The sequence below is a fragment of the Eurosta solidaginis genome, chromosome 3, assembly GCF_040869045.1.
Source record: "Eurosta solidaginis isolate ZX-2024a chromosome 3, ASM4086904v1, whole genome shotgun sequence".
Taxonomy (NCBI): domain Eukaryota; kingdom Metazoa; phylum Arthropoda; class Insecta; order Diptera; family Tephritidae; genus Eurosta; species Eurosta solidaginis.
The window spans coordinates 154,909,870-154,930,471 of NC_090321.1; the positions used below are offsets into that span (position 1 = coordinate 154,909,870).

The 20,602-nt window shown below is 35.3% G+C and overlaps 1 protein-coding gene across 4 annotated transcripts in view; it reads left to right on the plus strand.

The window, feature by feature from the left end:
• gem (gemini) overlaps positions 1-20,602 on the plus strand; it is a 435,608-nt gene that overhangs the window by 106,988 nt on the left and 308,018 nt on the right. For 3 of the 4 annotated variants that reach the window (XM_067773376.1, XM_067773378.1, XM_067773379.1), the window contains exon 3: positions 3,560-3,763. The exons of the other annotated variant lie outside the window; for it this stretch is intronic. In XM_067773376.1, the coding sequence (XP_067629477.1) occupies positions 3,560-3,763 (204 nt within the window). The remainder of the gene's footprint in view (positions 1-3,559; positions 3,764-20,602) is intronic. 4 annotated transcript variants of the gene reach the window in all.

The following is a 20,602-nucleotide window of genomic DNA, read 5'->3' on the forward strand; positions in this document are numbered from 1 at the left end:
AATGGAAGGTACTGTAGAGTCCAGCTAGTAAATGTAATATCACGGGATTTTCATGCAAGCTCAGGAGTTCCTCAAGGTAGCATCCTACGGCCGTGTTTCTAGTGGATAGGAAATTACTTTTATCTTGCTCTTTGATTCTGAACGTCCTTACCGGCGTGGTAGATTGTTGTGATATTCTTCGGAAAATACCGTTCAAAATTCCTTTTAGAAATTTGAGGCGTTCTGATTTATTTTACTTGACCGCTGTCAGATCGAATTATGCTATAAATGTACCAATTGGGCGATCACTTACGGAAATTACGGTATCAGTCATAAAAAATATTGTCTTAAACTACATTAAACAATTTTTTTCTATTTAATTGTATAAGTCATTATTGTTACCAGTATATGCGTAGTCAGTAAGAATCTTTTGTTCATTGGCGAAATAAATAAATAAATAAATAAAATTTATATCCGACAAAGGAAAAAGAAGTTCCAAGGATAACAATCCTAACACGTTATATGTGGGCGAAGTCGAAGAGGGCCTCGAAAGCCTAAAAGCAAAGGGGCAGATGGAGGACGCGAACGTCGCGACGAAGGTGTCAGAGAAGGACAATGAGAACTAACAGTCAAATACGCAGCGAGCCGCACAGAGAAACATCCAACACAATATTTAAGCCTCAGGAAAAGGAGCCCCGCGGGACAAATCCCAATGGTGCTGCGAGAAGGGTTCGTTTCACGTGGCGCTGATGCAGGAGCAAATTCTCTCATCGGGAGGAAAGGTTTCTGGGCTTAGCGCGCGGATTTCGCGTTTACTACGCGCAAACGAAAGGACGGGTGCGAGCTGTAGTAATGGTAAGGAAACAGCTACAATCATATATGCTGCCTAATTACACTACTGAGGACCTCGTAGTAGTGGCTGTCGAACAGAAGAATAAGCAGGCATTTATCCTGGCATCCTGCTATATGGCCAATATTACGGAGGCACCACTGGTGCAGTACAAGATGCACGGATGCAAATGCGCACCACAATGGTTGGTGTGGAGGTAATAGGATTGATAGAGGCAAGTGTCTATTTTGTTACATCCTGCAAACCAATTTGCAGATAGCCAACAGGGGAAGTGTTCCTATATGTGTATGTTCAACATCCAGCAATGTTCTTGAGCTCTGAGCTTGAAACGTTATCAATGGATGATTCTTGCTAGACCGTCCTTCTCCGACAATGCGTATATCAGCTTCAGCACCCTCCTAAAAATGGTAGAGAAAGGAAGAAGATTTAGAAACCCTAAGTCAACGAACTTGGAGAAATTTCAGAAACATGTAAAAACAAAACTGGACAACCCAAAGAAATTGCGACTGTGGGGGAACTGAAGGTGTCCAATGACTAACAAAGACGCTTATGACTACATATAACAAGGCGGGGAACATCAGTCCAATGTGTCCCAAAGACTAAAGGCCCATTAGCTTTACGTCATTTCTGCTCAAAACCTTTGAGAGGTTGATAGATGTGTACATAAAGTCCACCGTGGATGAAAAACTGCTTTTCCCAACACAACATGCATACACTAAAGGCAAGTCGGTAGACACGGCACTGCATAGATGGTTATAAATACAGAGGAAGCCATAGAATATAAGGAATATGCCTTGGGGGTCTTCGTAGACATTGTCGAGACTTCCAACAATGTCTATAAACGGCCGATCATGGGTTGTCTTCTCTACATTGAAGTACATAGAGCCATAACCGGATGGATATGCTGTATGTTAAATTGCAGGAAGACTGCTTCACAATCGGGGCTGTATGAGGCCACAGCGTACGCAGATGACGTTGCAATTATTACAAGTGGAAAGTGCCTTCCAACAATTAGCTCGTTGGTGGATCGGGCGCTTCGGGATGCATTTAATGTCGCGTAGACCGCCAATGCGGAGATCAGTTACAGGGTGATCAGACTACCCGGTTGCGTACCTGGAAGTGAATGGTTGGCGCAAGAGTTCCCAAATGGCGAACGAGGTGATTCCAATGTCTGTAGTATACTGTTCAGATCCGGAAATAAACGGATCCTACAAGATGCCAGATTACTCTAGCGCTTTTCTGGCGGAAGTAGTAGCCGTAACCAAAGCAGTTGAAACACTGGAAGAAAATAGCTTAAACTCCAGCAAAGTCAAATTTTATTTGACAGCCAAGCAGCAACTAAGGCAATAATCTCGCATAGCAATCATCTAAGAGAGTGCAAGAGGTTTTGTAATCCCTGGAAGGAATCGGGATAGGGAGAAGCATACATCTATGTTCGAAATGCAATTAAAAAGCTGATGAACTAGCTAAAAAGGATGCCTCCCTGGAAGCTTGTATACATCCCAATTAGATTGGGCGACATTAATTGAAGGCGGGGTTGCTCTACGCGGGGCTATAAAGTGTCGAAGATCATGTGTAGGTCTTATAACCTTAGACTAACAAAGTTGTTCCTATCATTAAAAAGGGTTGTATTTTAACTAGACACTGCCTTCTGGCGTCGCATGCCTTTAAATTAGACCTGGTCAGTGATAGCAGAAGTAGGAAGTGAGGGCAGGAGGATGAGTGATACAGCTGTCAAATCTATAATATTTGCCAAGAGGACGGAGTAATTTTATAGCATAGGTCCCGGTTTTTGATAAAGGTTTTCAGGTTGGTCGTTAAACAAAGTTCTGATAACACTATGGACTCATTCAGTCTATGTGAGGTCTTCGCGGGCCGGCCAGTTCAACCTAATCTAACCTAGTCGGTTTATGTAGCTCCAAACAAAGCCCATGTAAAAAGTTACAGGTCACTTTGAGGGGCAACGTGAACTTTTATGGGTTTTTAGACTACTTTCATGCTGAAGCACTCATGCTGAAGCAGGATGGAAACTGAAAGCTTCAGTTTGAAAGTCCAAAAACCATAAAAATTGGCGTTGCCCCACAAAGTGGTCTATACATTTTATAAGGAAGTACATGGGCTCTACTTGGAGCAACAATGATAGAAATCGAAGCGGCTTACATTGCGCAAAATAATTTTTAAATTAGAATTTAAATTTTTTCTTTAATTTTTGCAATGCAACCCGATTTGGATTTCTTTAGTGTTACTTAAAATAAAAAACATCTACTCCCATCTACTCTGCGCAGGTCACAAAAAAACGAAGCTCAGTTTGAATAATGTTACAATAATTGAAAAAGGTTAAAAAAATACCTAAATTGATCAAATTTTATTTTAATACTTATTTAATGAAAAGTACGAAAAAAGTACTATAAGAACCAATTAAACTGTTTTTAGTACTTTGCAGCTTGGTTGTCTAAATATTTATTGAAAAAAAAATCGCAAGGAAAAATAGCCAATTTTCGACACCTTGTATCACTGCAATCCGCTCATAATTTGGTCACTCCTTTTGTACAGATCATGTACCCTACAATGACAACATTTTCTCTAACCTTGGTTGAATTTGGAGACATGAAGTTTCTCGATTGGGAACACTTGACGTAAAAAGCTCGAAATACATTTTTCTGCATGTGACGATATCTGAAAAATCCAAACTACGAATTTTGTGAAACACTTTATATTTATATTTTTTAGACGAACAATCAAAGGGATCACCTGGACCACAAATTATAGACGTACAGACAATTTATTCAAGTAGTGGAACACGAAAGAGACGAATGGATTGGGACTCATTGGATATTGGTCAAAGTGGAGCTTCAACTGCAGCACAGTCTGGAGAATTAGCTACGAAAATTCCATATCACGAAAAGGAAAAGCAAAAGAAAGAAAAAACAGCCGGTAAGAATTTTCATATTTAGCTTTTTACGCAATTCTTAATTAACAAAAATACTTATGGGATCATCGAAAAATTGTATGCTTTGTGTAGTCTTTTGCATTAAAGGTGCGTTTATATAATTTGGCACTGTACACATGTAAAAAGTTCAGAGATTATTTTCTCGCATATCAAATGCTTAAGTTATGGCGGCCGCCGTGGTGTGGTGGTAGCGTGCTTCGCCTACCACACCGAGGTACTGGGTTCAACTTAATCGCTAAGTTACATAAAAAATTTTGAAAAAAAAAAAGTGTTTCCAATCGGGTTCGCCCCTCGAAAGCTTCTCAGTAAAAATTCATCTGCCTAGCAGATGACGCTCGGAGTTGGCATGGAACATGTAGGTCCCGCCCCGCCAATTTGTGAGGAAGGTTAAAAAGTAGCACGACACACAATGGAGGAGAAGCTCGGCCTTAAATCTCTTCGGAGGATATCGCGCTTTGCATTTAATTTTGTTTATTATATGTTTTAAAAATCAGTTTCATTCAATCGGCTTTTGGCGCAATAACTCGGGTAGGTTAAGTACCTATGATTTTGCGAGCCATATTTGTGAGATATGCTGCCAGCTTGCAAGCGCTATGGAATTTTGACTTATCGACTGTTATTTAAGCCCAGTGTTTTGGAGCTATTTTAAATTACTAGAGTTTAACCTTATCACTGGCGCCTCTCTCATTGTCTGCATATACATAACCGTCAATATCTAAATAGTCTAACCAGCAGAAAATCATAGGACTGGTAAAAGCCTGAACTGCCCCTGGTCATATGCGTGAGAAAATTATTCTATCTTGATAGAATTTTATCGCCGATTGGGTTGAACTGGCAGGTCAATAAAGACCTCACATAGACTTACAGTGTCCATCGCGTTTATCCGCTAGTTAATATTAATAGTTTTTCGAATTTTGGCCGCACAAGTAACAATGTAATTCACATTGGCTGAAAAAAAGGGGAACGAGTATGCTGCTGCCAAAATTAAACAATATATTAATAAACAAAACAAGTAAATGTGTCTAAGTTCGGGTGTAACCGAACATTATATACTCAGCGTGATGTAACGACACCCTAAGAACAACTCACCACATCAACCATACATCAGCTGATGTATGTACTAGTTGACCGAACACGCTCGCACGGGCGAATGCAACCCGGCGTGTGAGTGGCTCGGCCATTATAATTTGGCAGCTGAAAAAGTAAGTTGAACTTACAAAAAACTATATTGGTGAAACGTTGTAAATTAAAGATATTGGAAACCAAATAAAACCTAAAATTAAATTGTGAAACACGAAAGTTTTATTTATACGGTTATTAATTGTGCCCATAATTGAGCGCATCCACGCTTTAATAATCCATCCAAAGTTCACTCTACAAAATCGTAAGTAGAGTTCAAATGGCGACCGTGACATCGAAACACGCGGTGCGAAAAATAAAATGGTGGAATTACCGAATTTTTGGGGTTAGGAAGATGTAGCCAAAATTAGATTGGCCTAGCAAAGGATTAATCCAACTCTGCCAATAAGTTTTATGTGGTAGTCAGTCGCGACACCACTTTGCAATTTAACAATATCAATACGCTGAATATAACATTTTTACAAACTTCAACGCAAAGTCACGCTACATTTATTCCGGCATACATTCTTTTTTCGGGATGACGATTTTGGTACATGCGACTACCCACCGTGTGGCATATTTCCAAGGCACAAGCACCAGTAGGAACCAGCAAAGACCAGCAGCAGAAAATATGTATTTAATATGTATGTATGTATTACATTCCTTTACCTACGTCTTTTACTAAACACATGTATGTGTACAAAATATTAAAATTTTCATTAAATGCGGTGCGTTCGCATAATGTATTTTAGATTTTGGTTACAACAGTGTCTCTATTAATAAAACACCTGGATTGTTTTTATAAAACGGTGCGTGCGTCTAAATTCTAAACTTAACCTCTCACAAATCTTCCATTTAAGGATTTCTCTTACCCCAGGTAGAATTTCTTCAATACATTCATTTTTCAGCAAAATATCATACTGAGTGAATTAGATGTACAGACTGCTAGTACCCTATAAAATTGATAATTTTTGATATACATATGCGGTGGTTTCGTTAAAAACCAATGAAATTTCTTTTTGATATATGCGGTGGTTCCGTTAAAAACCAATAAAATTTTTTTTGATATATGCGGTGGTTCCGTTAAAAACCAATAAATTTTTTTTTGATATATGCGGTGGTTCCGTTAAAAACCAATAAAATTTTTTTTGATATATGCGGTGGTTCCGTTAAAAACCAATAAAATTTTTTTTGATATATGCGGCGGTTCCGCTAAAAACCAATAAAATTTTTTTTATATAAACGGTGGTTCCGTGAAAAGCCAAGCGAGATTTTTTTACATAAAGTGGTGCGTCCGTGAAAATATACGATTTTTTTTACAACGCGTGAATATAAATGGATCTTTTGAACAAGTTACAACAATTTTGAGATTGTTACCAATTAATACCTATATACTTTTGTGCAAAGTTTAAATTCAAGTACATCTTAAAGATTTTTCTATACAAGGTTACTACAGTTTTAGTTAATTCTTCAAATAAATTGTTAAATACTTCTTTAGTGACTATTCACCTGCAAATCAGTTCTCTTATACAAAATTTATTTTTCTTTTTCCTCAACGTTTCAGCTTCAAAGAATTCAGACATTCAAATAAATACTTCATTAATTTCATAGTTTGAACTGAATTATTTGGGCTATTCTGATAACTACATATGTATAGTGCAAAACTAACTTCAACTTCTTTTACTTTAAAATCAGATCTTAACGATCCAAATAGTAAAAACGTGGCCTCACCTTCTGCTAATTCAGCTCCAGATCTTAACGATCAAATCATGGCAATACCAGAGGAAAAGAGAATTTTTATTAACACATGTGCTAATTCTATTAGAGAAAACTACAGTGGTGATCCTCTTGCACTTTATTCTTTTATAGACAAAATTGCATTACTTGAACAATTCGCTACTGCAGATTTAACTGATACTTTTATAGCGTTCTTAAAATCAAAACTAGAGGGTAAAGCCCGTGAAGCAATACCAACACAAGTAACTTCAGTCAATGAAATTAAAACAGCTCTACGTAGTAGGATCAAACCAGACAACTCGAAAGTTGTAGCAGGGAGAATTGCAGCGTTGCACGTTAGCAATAACATTACACAGATTTTTCAAAAAAAGTTGAAGATTTAGCTGACTCACTTGAGCGGTCTCTTATTATTGAAGGGATCACTCAAGCGAAAGCTCATGAAATGGCAGTCGAACAAACTGTTAACGTGTGTCGTTTAAACGCAAAATCCAATTTAGTAAAAACCATTTTAGCCTCAACGGCATTTACAGATCCGAAAGACGTGGTAGCAAAATTAATTGTAGAACAAAACAACGAAGTAACTGAGCGTCAGGTTTTAGGTTTTCGATCACGTGGTAACAACACATTCAGAAATTCACGTGGTAGTTATCGAGACTTTTACCCAAACCGCGGCTATACTGGTTAAAGAAACAATAATTCATTTGCATACAACAGCAACTATAACGGCAATAATAATCAAAGATATAGCAATTATAACGGAAATAGATACCAGAATAACAAAAATAATAATACGCGTCCAAATTCAAATTTCAATTCAAATACAAATAATAGTAACAATAGAAGCAACAATTCAAGATCGTCAAACGGTAGAGGTCGAAACACAAACGTTCGCGCCTTAAACGCCAGCGCCCCTCAGGAGCGAACACTGGGGGAGGACGAACTAAGCCAGTAAGCGAACATCCCTCACCAATAGGCATCTATTGTTTAAACTTCAATTACTCTGATTTCATTGAATTACAACTTAACGAGTCACAAAAATTTTGTTCTTTCCTAGTAGACATTCAAGCGGACATTTATTTAATAAAGATATCATGTTTAAGCAGAAATATTTCCTTAAATACGATCGACATTATTAACATTACCGGTGTCACTTCAAATTCAGTTTTGACTTTAGGTAAAATTACCGTAAATTTAAATTTTTCAAACTTTTCTATTAAACATACTTTACATGTAGTAAATGAAGGCTTTAATACTCCATCCGATGGCATACTGGGTAAAGATTTTCTGAAAATTAACAAATGCATTATTAATTATGAAAGAAATAGTATTTCCTTTTGGGTAGGTAATGAAAAAGTCACGATACCAATCCTGCACGGAACAGAAAGCGACAGTTGTATCATTCCACCAAGATGTGAAATATTCAGACTTTTTGATTTAGGAGATTCACCCGAACCACTTTTGGTGCACTCGCAGGAAATTGAAAAAGGTGTTTTCACAGCCAGGTGCATTGTTAATTCCAGTAATCCGATAATTAAAGTCATAAACACCACGGATGATGTCAAATGTAAAAGGTAACAGCATTCGAACAGAAAAACTTTCAAACTACAATGTTTATAAAATTAACAAGACAGAAACAGAAGACAAACGTACGAAAAAACTAATTTCGATTTTCAAAAATCAAATACCTCAACATGCTCCAGATAAATTACTTGACCTTTGCATAGATTATGCCGACATTTTCGCGCTTGACACGGACAAAATGACTTTAAAGAATTTCTACGAGCAAAAATTAAGATTGACAGACAACGAACCGGTATATGTTAAGAACTATAGATTGCCATACTCTCAACGCGAAGAAATAAATCGCCAAGTAAATAAACTGTTAGACAACGATTTGATTCAACCCAGTTATTCCAATTACAATAGTCCCTTGATTGTAGTCCCAAAGAAAGATATTAATAGTCAAAAACCTTATCGTATGTGCGTAGATTTTCGCGCAGTAAACAAAAAACTCATTGCTGATAAACTTCCACTAGCTAGAGTTGACGATATTTTAGACAATCTCGGTAGAGCAAAATAGTTTTCCACATTAGATCTTTTTCCAGGATTTCATCAAATCCCCTTGCATCCTCTCTCACGTGACATTACTTATTTCGGCACCTCGGTCGGCGCATTTAGATGGAAAGTGCTTCCATTCGGTTTAAACATAGCACCAAATTCATTCTCACGAATGATGACAATAGCTTTTTCGGGTATACCACCGAACGTCGCATTTTTGTACGTCGACGATATTATCGTCATAGGTTGTAGCGAAGTACACCATATTAAAAATCTTTCAAACGTTTTCGATAATTGTAGGTCTTTCAATCTCAAGTTTAACCCTAATAAATGCAACTTTTTACGACCAGAAGTTACATTTTTAGGTCACAAATGTTCAGCCAAAGGTTTGTTGCCAGACGACTCCAAAATAAACGCAGCTAAAAAGTATACAAAACCTACTGATAAAGACGCAGTACGACGATTCGTTGCATTTGCAAACTATTGCAGACGGTTTATACCTTATTTTGCATCTCTGGCAGCGCCTCTAAACCGATTAAGCAGAAAAAGAGTTGAATTTGTATGGGATGTTGAGTGAGAAGGAGCATTTTTATGTTTGAAAGCAGCGTTACTTTCACCAAAATTACTTCAACACCCAGATTTTACTAAACAATTCATTATTACTGTTGATGCTTCCACAACTGGATGTGGCGCTATTTTAAGTCAATAACAGCAAAGTAATGATTGTTTCGCTTCTAAAGCATTTAATAAAGCCGAACAGAAAAAACCCATTATAGAATTAGAGCTTTTGGCTATTTACTTTGCAATCAAGCAATTTCGACCATACGTTTATGGCATCCATTTTATAGTAAAGTCAGATCATAGACCTCTAGTGTACCTTTTCAATATGAAAGACCCATCTTCAAAACTTTCAAAATTAGGTTAGAATTAGCAGAATATAACTTTACTATAGTTTATATAAACTAACTCGAACAAACAAATTTTAGCAGTACAGACAAGATCAATGACAAAACGGCAAAACGACAATAACCTTCCTAGGAAAACAGACATAAAAGACGAAAAACAAATTACATTACATGTCTACGACAAATTTTCATTTAATTTTTCGAAACAAGTTCCACGAATAAGATGTGCAATTACGTACGATAAAAATAATAAAACAACAAATTTAAGAATTTTTGCGCATATTAAACATAAGAAACTCGAGTTACTTAGTTTTGAGCTTGTTAACGAAATAATAACTTTAGAGAAATTACTTTCGAGGCTTGAATCAGAAGCCGGCAAACGCAAAATTAAGCAGATTGAATGGCCTAAAAACGATATTTTGTTCGAACATTATAATATTACAAATTTCAAAAATATTGGGAATAAAATTTTAAAATCATTAGAAATTATACTAACAGATCCAGTGGAGACAGTAACAGATGAGGATACAAAATCAAACCACTAATGAAAATTTACCATAATGATCCCATTTCTGGTGGACATTGCGGAATGAAAAGACTTTACGCAAAACTGCGAACAAAATTTTATTGGAAAGATATGACTCGCGATATATCGAAATATATCAAAAATTGTAATGATTGTCTTTTAAACAAGGTTAAACCTAAAACAAAAGAAAAATTTGTTTTAACACCAACTCCTTGTAAACCATTTGATATACTAGTAATTGACACAATAGCACCCCTACCTGAGTCCAAATATGGTAACAAGTTCGCACTTACCATGATTTGCGACATGACTAAATACCTGGTAACAGTCGCTGTGCCAGACAAATCGGCAAAAACAATCGCTTCAGCAATTTTTGAAGGATTCATTTTGACATACGGCACAATGAATGCCATAAAATCAGATTTAGGTACTGAATTTAAAAATGAATTATTTGAAGAATTAACTAAACTTCTAAATATTGAACATAATTTTTCAACTGCATACCATCACGAAACTACTGGCACGATTGAACGTAATCATAGAGTTTTTAATGAATACTTACGTGCATATTTGAAAGATACTTTTTCTGATTGGGATGTTTATTTAAAATATTTTACTTTCCTACACAATACTACGAGTAGCACAGTTTTCGACAATCAGTTTTCTCCTTTCGAGTTAGTCTTTGGGAAAAAGGCAACTTTGCCGAATGAATTAACAAAAGAAAAAATTGACCCAATCTATAATGTCGCAAACTATGCCAAAGAAGTCAAGTTTAGGATGCAGAAAACGCACAAAATGGCACAAAACCTAATTAATAAAAATAAGGTACAAAGTAAAAATATGTACGATAAAACGGCACGACCTTTAATTGTAAAAATCTGAGATAAAGTACTTTTACAGAAAGAACCACATCATAAACACGAGAATATATATTAAGGTCCGTTCACTATAACTAAAATTAATGAACCTAATGTAACTATTTTTGATGGAGTTACAAGAAAAGAAAAGATTGTACACAAAAATAGAATTAATAAAGTAAATCAATAACTACTTGTTTATACTAAACTCGTATATACAACAAAAACAAAATTTTCCTTTACAAACAGCCAGGAAGGCAGAACAAAAATCATATAAATCTAAATTTAAAAACATAAAAAAAAACCGAAAATGTTTATATATCACATATGCCAATTGGCATAGCAAAACCTCCCTAGTTTCAAAATCATAAGATAAAAATGTTAAACTATACACTTAAATGAAATTATAACAAAACGAAAAAAAAGACTATATTATTAGTTAATAATACTTTAAACGTTATAAACAAAAAAAAATATACTTTAACTAATAGTTTAACTAGTAGTACAAAATACATTAAAAAAAGCAAACAAAAGAAAAGAGAACCGAATTCTTGAATAAAAATTTTTATATACATATATCATGCAACTACTATTTGCATATTGCAATGCAAAAATTTAAATAACATTGTACAAATAAATTAAATTATCTTAAATTTAAACTATTTCTCATATTAAATAAGTCGATAAAACTATGTATTAATTGGAACATAGGCTGATGTATGTTTGAGTCCAATATACAACATATTTTAGATTGAATAATATCGGGCAAGAAGAAGTCAGCAGAGTGATCACCCCAAAGGAGGGTGATGTAACGACACCTTAAGAGCAACTCACTACATCAACCATACATCAGCTGATGTATGTACTAGTTGACCGAATAGTTTTTCGAATTTTGGCCGCACAAGTAACAATGTAATTCACATTGGCTGAAAAAAAGTGGAACGAGTATGCTGCTGCCAAAATTAAACAATATATTAATAAACAAAACAAGTAAGTGTGTCTAAGTTCGGGTGTAACCGAACATTATATACTCAGCGTGATGTAACGACACCCTAAGAACAACTCACCACATCAACCATACATCAGCTGATGTATGTACTAGTCGACCGAACACGCTCGCACGGGCGAATGCAACCCGGCGCGTGAGTGGCTCGGCCATTATAATTTGGCAGCTGAAAAAGTAAGTTGAACTTACAAAAAACTATATTGGTGAAACGTTGTAAATTAAAGATATTGGAAACCAAATAAAACCTAATATTAAATTGTGAAACACGAAAATTTTATTTATACGGTTATTAATTGTGCGCATAATTGAGCGCATCCACGCTTTAATAATGCATCCAAAGTTCACTCTACAAAATCATAAGTAGAGTTCACAGTCAGCTTCAATTGCACATTTCATTTCATATAAATTACTTTTCTACATAACACGTTGCACCGCCCGTTTAATAATGCATCCAAAGTTCACTCTACAAAATCATAAGTAGAGTTCACAGTCAGCTTCAATTGCACATTTCATTTCATATAAATTACTTTTCTACATAACACGTTGCACCGCCCGTTTAAAAAAATGTCTCTCCATTTCCTCTTACAATAAAACTTGATAAGTGGAATTTCATTGATTCAAAACTATTTTTTGCTAAGTTATAGCTTATTATTCTAGTCTACGACCCATTTAAACCTTTTAAACTTGTCTTATATCTAAGTTGCCGTGATCTTTAACCGATCCCGTCCATTTTTTCTAGAAATATTTCTTGCTATAGGGAAGATTAGTGTACCCAATTTTATTAATATCCGTTAATTTTTCTTCGAGTTATGGCTCCCGAAACTTAGAAAATTGCTTAGTCATAAATGGGGCGGTGCCACGCCCATTTTTTTAAATTTGAAGTTTTTCCTATTTATTGTGGATTTAAGTGGATTTAACTTAGAAATGAAATACCATTGCTATAAAGCTCTTTTTTGCAAAGATACAGCTTATATTATTCGTCCACGACCCTTTTAAAAATATTTTATATAAAAGTGGGCGTGGTCCTTAACCGATTTCGTAAATTTTTGGGTGCCACGCCCACTTTCAAGATTTTTTTTTTTATTTTTCCAATTCTCTCTTAGAGTCTCAATAGCAGTCCACACGTCAAATTTCAATATTCTAAGTGTATTATTTACTAAATAATCAGGTTTTTGGTGTTTTCCAATATGTTATATATATAAAAAGTGGGCGTGGTTATCATCCGATGTCGCTCATTTTTAATACCAATCTATTCTGGGTCCAGATAAGCTTGTGTACCAAATTTGGTGAAGATATCTCAATATTTACTCAAGTTATCCTGTTAACGGACGGACGGACGGACATGGCTCAATCAAATTACACACATTGTCGGCTGAGTTTGGTAGTCTTACAAAAAAAGTATTATTTATTTCGTTGATGTCAACATCAGGGGGATGAGACAGGTCACTTTTGGGCTTTCCAATTCCTATTTGTTTGATTATGTTCCACTTTTGTTTTGTATTTAAAGCAGAACTAAACTTATACTTAGAATAATTTGCCTTGGCCAACCTTATGACTTTGTTTGCAGTAAGCCGAGCTGTTTTAAAGCAGTTATGCGCTTCGACTGTGTGTTACGAAGGTGGATTAGGTGTTTTAATGTAAAATTGAACCAAGGGCTATTATTGTATTTAGGTGTTTTTATTTTTAGTGGAACGTGATCATCGAATAACTTATTTATGTTATCCTGCAGAAACTTTGTCTGGTCATCAACCGATGTTAACGTACGAATCAAGCTCCATTCAACCGACTCTACGGACTCAGCAAGATAATAATAATCTATACTTCTGTAATCGCGATACGTGAACGAACTTGGCCTACATGATGTTTGGAAGTTGTAATTTAAGAATATCAGGTCGTGTTTTGAGAAGCTGGAGGCGGATAGTTGCGTGTAGTGAATTATTTTATGAAGATCATTGACAAAAAATAAATCCAATAGAGAAGAGTTAGTATTTGTGAAATGCGTTGGTAGAGCACAGTTTGTGGGAAAAGTCCCACAGATTCCATGCTTTGTTTTAAACTGGCATCCACCAGTAGGTTACTATTAAAATCTCCAGCGATCATAATATTGTCATAGTCTATTAGTAACGATTGAACAAATTCAATAAATGCGGAAAAATTTACTAGTCGATTCGGTCTGTATGTACAGCCGATAAGAAGCCTAATAATATTCTCAGAAAACACATGAACAAACACATATTCCACAGGATCACCTAGACTAGAACAACAACACAATTTACAGGACATACTACCTTTAACATATATAGCAACACCACCACCATGACCACTTCTATCTTCACCATATAATTTTTATGAAACGAAGAAAACCATTTTTCTTAAACACAAATGATATCAATATTGGAGCCTTCTGCCAGAAACCTCAACTCGTCAAGCTTTTTATAAAGGCTTTACGCATTGATATGAACAACTTTCAGCCCTTTGGTTTTCTTGCTGACTATGCGCAACAAAGTATATAGCCAGTCTTTGGAACTCGGGGACTCACTATCGGAGACCAACATTATAAAAATAATTAAGTGAATGATTTGCACTGAATTTGGCTAATAACATATTTAAAGATTTTGTAGGCGGAAAAAAGACAGAGAAGGAATAGATTAGAAAAGAGCAAAGATAAATATTTATTATCAGGAGGCTGTTAGTTAGGCCCTTGGTGGCCCTCCAGGGCATTCATTCATTCATTCATTCATTTTTATTGAGCATTTTACTTATATCTATTTATGTACAAGTTTCCGAATATTACAAACTGTGCAACACAAAGTTTAAACATAAAATCTTACAACTTATAGATAAGTACATCTAGATATAAAAAAGGTAAGACATTTTATATGTTATACTTAACATAGTGTCAAATGTCATCTCTATTGAATATACAGTGGGGTGGACTGTTAAATATTAAAGTTAAAAATTAATTATATGTTGAAAATAGGTAAAAATAAATATATTTATGTAACTAACGCATTTAATAGAGCTTTTGTAAAGATAAATGTAATATAAAGGAAAGCAATGAATATAAGACAAAATTAGTTAATGAAAAACTGTTTATGAATTGGTCCGCAGCAAAACTTCGATTTCGGTATGCGAGAGGCCCAAAAGAAAGGACTTCACGTTTTTCATGAATTGTTGTAAATTTCGTAAGGCACGAATTTCGGCAGGTAGTGCATTAAAAAGTTTTCTAGATACTATCGTATAAAACTTGCTAGAGTGTGTGGTTCGCGAGGAAGGTACAACTACAGCAGGATGTGAGTTTGTCCTTAGATTATAGGTTTCCGGTCTCATACTATGTAGGTATCCACACTTTATTAAACACATTTTTAAACTTTAGAATAATAAAGATCTCTTACTGGAAGGATTGCTAGACTTCTAAAAAGCTCCCTTGAGCGATGCAATCGATTAACGTTAGATAATTTTCTAATAACAAATTTTTGCAAAAAAAATATAGGTTGAATTTTGCTCAGGGTAGTGCCTCCCCAGCAGCTGATTCCATACATTAATAATTAAATAAAGCATAATATACCATTTTAAGAGTAGAGTTAGAACAACAACTCCTTAGATGATAAAAACAGCGTAAAGAAGATTGGAAATATTGTTTAAGACGGGTCCACAACCGGCGTGTCGTCTTCACGAAAGGAAGTATTGTTTTCCGGGTTGAAACTGTCGAGAAAACTCAGGCTGGGGACTGCTTCGGGTCGGTCGCTGATTTTTCGCTTTATATGCACCATACCCCGCATTGTGAAGACCGCTGAAACCTTTTTTCTCTTCTTTAGATGGATCACAGCCTTGAAGATCTCATGGTAGTTTTTGGTCAGCGATGCATTAACAAAGATAGGCTCATTGGAATTTATTCCCACATGCACGAGTCACAGCCCTTTGGTGCTGTTGTGGCGCCTGAAGCTCGCAATGGTTTTCAACGGCGTATTTCGGTCCGCGGGTGAGTAAAATTTAATGATAACGGCCGGATCAACCGTACCGTGGGGTAGTTTACGTTTCGGCCGAAAAACACTTTTTAGGGGGGTGGCTGAAAGTTTAGCGTGAAGCAGAGGTGGTAGAAAATCGTCTGTAAGTTTTCCCCTTCCTCGAAGGGAATCCCATGAACTCGCACGTCGCATGCAGCAATTTGGAGTTCTTGTTTAGATATAAAGTTTTCCTGCTTACATACTCTCTGTGTTAGTGTGGTTATTTCATTTTCGAGGTGCCCAATCCTCTCAAACATACCCTCCATGCGAATAATTCTACCACTTAACTCGTTTAACTCCTTCTTCAGGCCTTCAAATTTATCTTCCAGCTTTCTGCACGTTAACTCCATCATACGCTTTTCTGCTTCCATTATTTTATTGGACAAAGAGTAGTTGTACTTTATCAGTTGTTGGTCGATTGTACGGATGAGGTTAGGATATGAATCGCTTAGACGAGGAGCCTTTTTGATTATTTCAGCTTTATTGCACAAGGTCTCGCCACGACCCTTTCCAGAATTTTGAGACATGGTGTTCCAAAAAAATACTCTGAAAAATAGATGAGTTGGAACCAGGCAGCGCAAGTGTAGATGGTATACTTTATTATATTATAATTTGATAATTTTGATTGAGCTTTAGGCCAGATTATTGAATAAAACTTCTTTTTTAGTAGTATTCAAAATATATTTATTTTTCGATATTTCGACTTCAATCTGAAGTCATCATCAAGAATACATATGGATATGTATGATGTCGATCATACATATCCATATGTATTCTTGATGATGACTTCAGATTGAAGTCGAAATATCGAAAAATAAATATATTTTGAATACTACTAAAAAAGAAGTTTTATTCAATAATCTGGCCTAAAGCTCAATCAAAATTATCAAATTATATTAAACAAGGTTATTATATTATAGGTTTAACGATTTTAGATTTATGATTAATAATATTTGTAGAATTGATTTTATCACAAGTGGGCGGTGCCACGCCCATTTAAATTTTGTTTTCAAATTTTTATCAAGAGTCTCAATATCAGGCCACACGTAAAATTTAAACTTCTAGGTGTATTATTTACTAAATAATCAGGTTTTTTGTGTTTTCCAAAATGATATATATATAAAAAGTGGGCGTGGTTATCATCCGATTTCGCTCATTTTCAATAACAATCTATTCGTGTACCAAATTTGGTGAAGATATCTCAATATTTACTCAAGTTATCGTGTTAACGGACAGACGGACGGACATGGCTCAATCAAATTTTTTTTCGATACTGATGATTTTGATATATGGAAGTCAATATCTATCTCGATTCCTTTATATCTGTTCAACCAACCGTTATCCAATCAAAGTTAATATACTCTCTGTGCAAAGCACGCTGAGTATAAAAATTGATTTCAGTGCAACAAAACAGTTTCACACTAGACTATACTGATTACACTGTCTTACAGTGAAATTATAGTATTTGCGAGATATATACCTTGAATTGTGGGTATACTCCAGTTACAAGAACTGAATACTTAGATTTTCGTTTTCACCCCCAAAGTCTGGAGTTAGGGGCCAAAAACACATTTTCCACGGGTTGTAGCGTTTATTGTCCTATTACCTTACTAATCTTTATTCTACAAATGCAAATTTTATGTCATTGAAAAAAAAGGAACTTAGCGGTATAGATTTGTTCGTTTGGAAAACAGTTTTTTTAATTTTTGAATAAAATTTTTTGTTTGGCTAGTAGGTTTTTTTCTACTTTCTTAACCAATTGTTAAAACGGTTAATTCAGAATCAAAAATTTGTAGGAAGTTGATGCAACGGCCTTTTGCCATGGATGAAAATTTACAGAAATGTCGGTTGAATTGACCCGTAATTCGGTTGATTTTTACTAGTTTCTTGTTTGCAGTGTACAGCAGTAGACTTTTGAACACATAATTGAAAAATGCGCATTTCGTAGATTAAGAGATTTTTGAGTCTAACTCCAGATTTTTGGAGTCTATTAGAATAAAATACATATACACATATCATACGCTCCCAGCAAAAACTGTCGTAAGCATTCGTAAACAATAAGGAATACTGGCTTTACTCCTCACAGATAAGCCTCAGAATAACGTAAAAAGACTACATCATTCGCCTTATAAAAAAGCCTTATAAACACGCCTTATTGGAGGCTTAAAATATATATGACAAATAGAACCCAGCTCTTGTTGATATATTTTCCTAATATTTTTAAGGAAACTGGATTTCCTTTTTACACATTTTTCTTATGGCATAAGGAATATTATATATAATAGTTCACAAACCTTATAATCGGGTTATTGTACTCGATGTATTAACTTATTATAACGCTTTATGTAAGACTGATTTTAGTGAGTTATAAGCCGTTTATAAAAGGTCCTGATACAGCAAGCAGTACCTTATATTAAGGCATAATATAAGTCTTATTAGATTTGGTCCATAAGCCTTATGGGATATTATAATCGCCCTAATAGCTATTAATAATTCCTTATGTAAGACTTATTTTATGTAGGCTATACGCCTTATACATATCGTTATCTTTTAGATAATAATTATAATAAGCAGCATTATAAGGAACACACCTAACATTTCTTATGGAATTAAGGCCTGATACCATAAGCCTTCTGAATATATGAAATAGGCCTTATATAAGGTTCAAATTTTTCTGCTGGGCTTGTAAGGTTTTATGTCGGATGTACATACAGCGCTTTGCGCTATGTTCTTCTTGACAGATGAGTTTAGGTTTAGGTACAGTTTGGGGAATGTAAAACTCTCTTATCTGTCAAAGTAGTAGCTTTTGACAAAGCAACTGCCTCACAACTAGAATGAATATAAAGTCAAACTGCAGGTTTGAACAGATTTCATAAAGTACAATTAAAAATACTTCTATGCACTAAAACCATTGGTTATTAAGCAAATTGGAAAAGAAGCTCGCCCTAAATCTCCTCGGAGGTTTATCCACCCAAGTATTTCTTTATTTTCCTTTTTTTATACAGCTGTACTTGTACACAGAGAATTATAACTTTGATTGGATAACGGTTGGTTGTACAGGTATAAAGGAATCGAGATAGATATAGACTTCCATATATCAAAATCATCAGTATCAAAAAAAAAAAATTGATTAAGCTATGTCCGTCCATCCGTCCGTTTACACGATAACTTACGCAAATATTGAGATATGTATATGCACCAAATTCGGTTTACGGGCTTATATTTTGACCCAGAATAGATTAGTATTGTAAATGAGCGAAATCGGACTATAACCACGCCCCCTTCTTCGATATCGAAAATTTAGAAAAATGGAAAAAATGAGATAATTCAAAAACGAATACCGCTAAGCTAATGAAATTTTGTAGGTGAATTGATATAATGACGCAAAACATGTGAAGAAAATCGGTTATGGACCCCGCCCACTTTTTCTAAAGGTCCAACCTTAACGAAGTTTGCAATAACTCTATGGTATTTAACTACATTTGACTGATATTCTACCTCAGTAGTGGTATGGTTGAGCTAAGAACAAAACTTAAACAAATTTTGAAAACAGGCATGACCAGCACCTTTTTTGTTACTATTCCCAAAATACTTTCAATGCCATAAGTTGAACAAAAATCTCCCAATCCGAACGAAATTTGCCATAAACATTTTTTTCATAGCTGCAACTGTTTGCTCTGAAAATGGGCGAAATTGCCTATTCACCACACAAAGCAAACAACAACACAGTTTTAAGTGCACAGCTTTGTATGTAATGTTCGGTTTCACCCGAACTTGGGCTTTCTTACTAGTTTTTATATTAATTACGAATACAATTATTTAAATGAAAATTTACGAAAACATTACTAAAAAAGCTCCTTCTTTTTTAAATTATATAAGTTTACGTTCATAACAAGGTCCGATTCGGATTATTTTGCGTTTAATTTAAATTGAGTTATAAACTAACAAGTAAGGAAGATTAAGTTCGGGTGTAACCGAACATTACATACTCAGTTGAGAGCTATGGTGACAACATAAGGGAAAATAACCATGTAGGAAAATGAACCGAGGGTAATCCTGGAATGTGTTTGTATGGCATGTGTATCAAATGAAAGGTATTAAAGAGTATTTTATGAGGGAGTGGGCCATAGTTCTATAGGTGGACGCCATTTAGGTATATCGCCATAAAGGTGGATCAGGGTTGACTCTAGAATTTGTTTGTACAATATGGGTATCAAAAGAAAGGTGTTAATTAGTATTTTAAAAGGGAGTGATCCTTAGTTCCATAGGTGTACGCCGTTTCGAGATATCGCCATAAAGGTGGACCAGAGGTGACCCTAGAATATGTTTGTACGATATGGGTATCAAATTAAAGGGGTTAATGAACATTTTAAAAGGGAGTGGGCCTTAGTTCTATAGGTGGACGCCTTTTCGAGATATCGCCATAAAGGTGGACCAGAGGTGACCCTAGAATTTGTTTGTACGATATGGGTATCAAACGAAAGGTGTTAATGAGTATTTTAAAAGGGCGTGGGTCTTATTTCTATAGGTGGACGCCTTTTCGAGATATCACCATAAAGGTGGACCAGGGGTGACTCTAGAATGTGTTTGTACGATATGGGTATCAAA